We start from the raw sequence: 315 nt of genomic DNA, 5'->3' as shown, positions 1-315 counted from the left end.
ACCCACCTCCCTCACCCACCTCCCTCACCGAGGGAGGTGTGTGAGGGAGGTGGGTGAGGGAGGTGGCACCTCCCTCACAAACTGCGACATGTTAGCGTGCACGGCGTCAGCGTGTCGGTTGAAGATCAGCTTCACGCGATGTCCGTCCGTGAGCACATAGATACGCAGGGAGGCGGAGGAGCTCAGGAGGAGGTCGGTGTCCGTGCGCGGATTCTCGGCTCGCATGTCCAGCTCGAAGTATCCACGGACGTACGCGGCGAGGCTGGTGTTAACTCGCACGTCGCCGCTGTACTGTCCGACACTGCCACGCAGAGA

At 62.9% G+C, this 315-nt stretch overlaps 1 protein-coding gene across 1 annotated transcript in view; it reads right to left on the bottom strand.

The window, feature by feature from the left end:
* LOC106817409 overlaps positions 1-309 on the bottom strand; it is a 7,506-nt gene extending 7,197 nt beyond the window's left edge. The window contains exon 1 of the mRNA XM_014822074.1: positions 70-309. Within this exon, the coding sequence (XP_014677560.1) occupies positions 70-225 (156 nt within the window). The 5' untranslated portion in view covers positions 226-309. The remainder of the gene's footprint in view (positions 1-69) is intronic.
* Between the last annotated feature and the right edge of the window lie 6 nt (positions 310-315).

Source organism: Priapulus caudatus, unplaced genomic scaffold (assembly GCF_000485595.1).
Source record: "Priapulus caudatus unplaced genomic scaffold, Priapulus_caudatus-5.0.1 Scaffold1714, whole genome shotgun sequence".
Lineage (NCBI taxonomy): Eukaryota > Metazoa > Priapulida > Priapulimorpha > Priapulimorphida > Priapulidae > Priapulus > Priapulus caudatus.
Note: the sequence above shows the minus strand (reverse complement) of the source record. Positions and strands in the feature narration are given on the sequence as shown.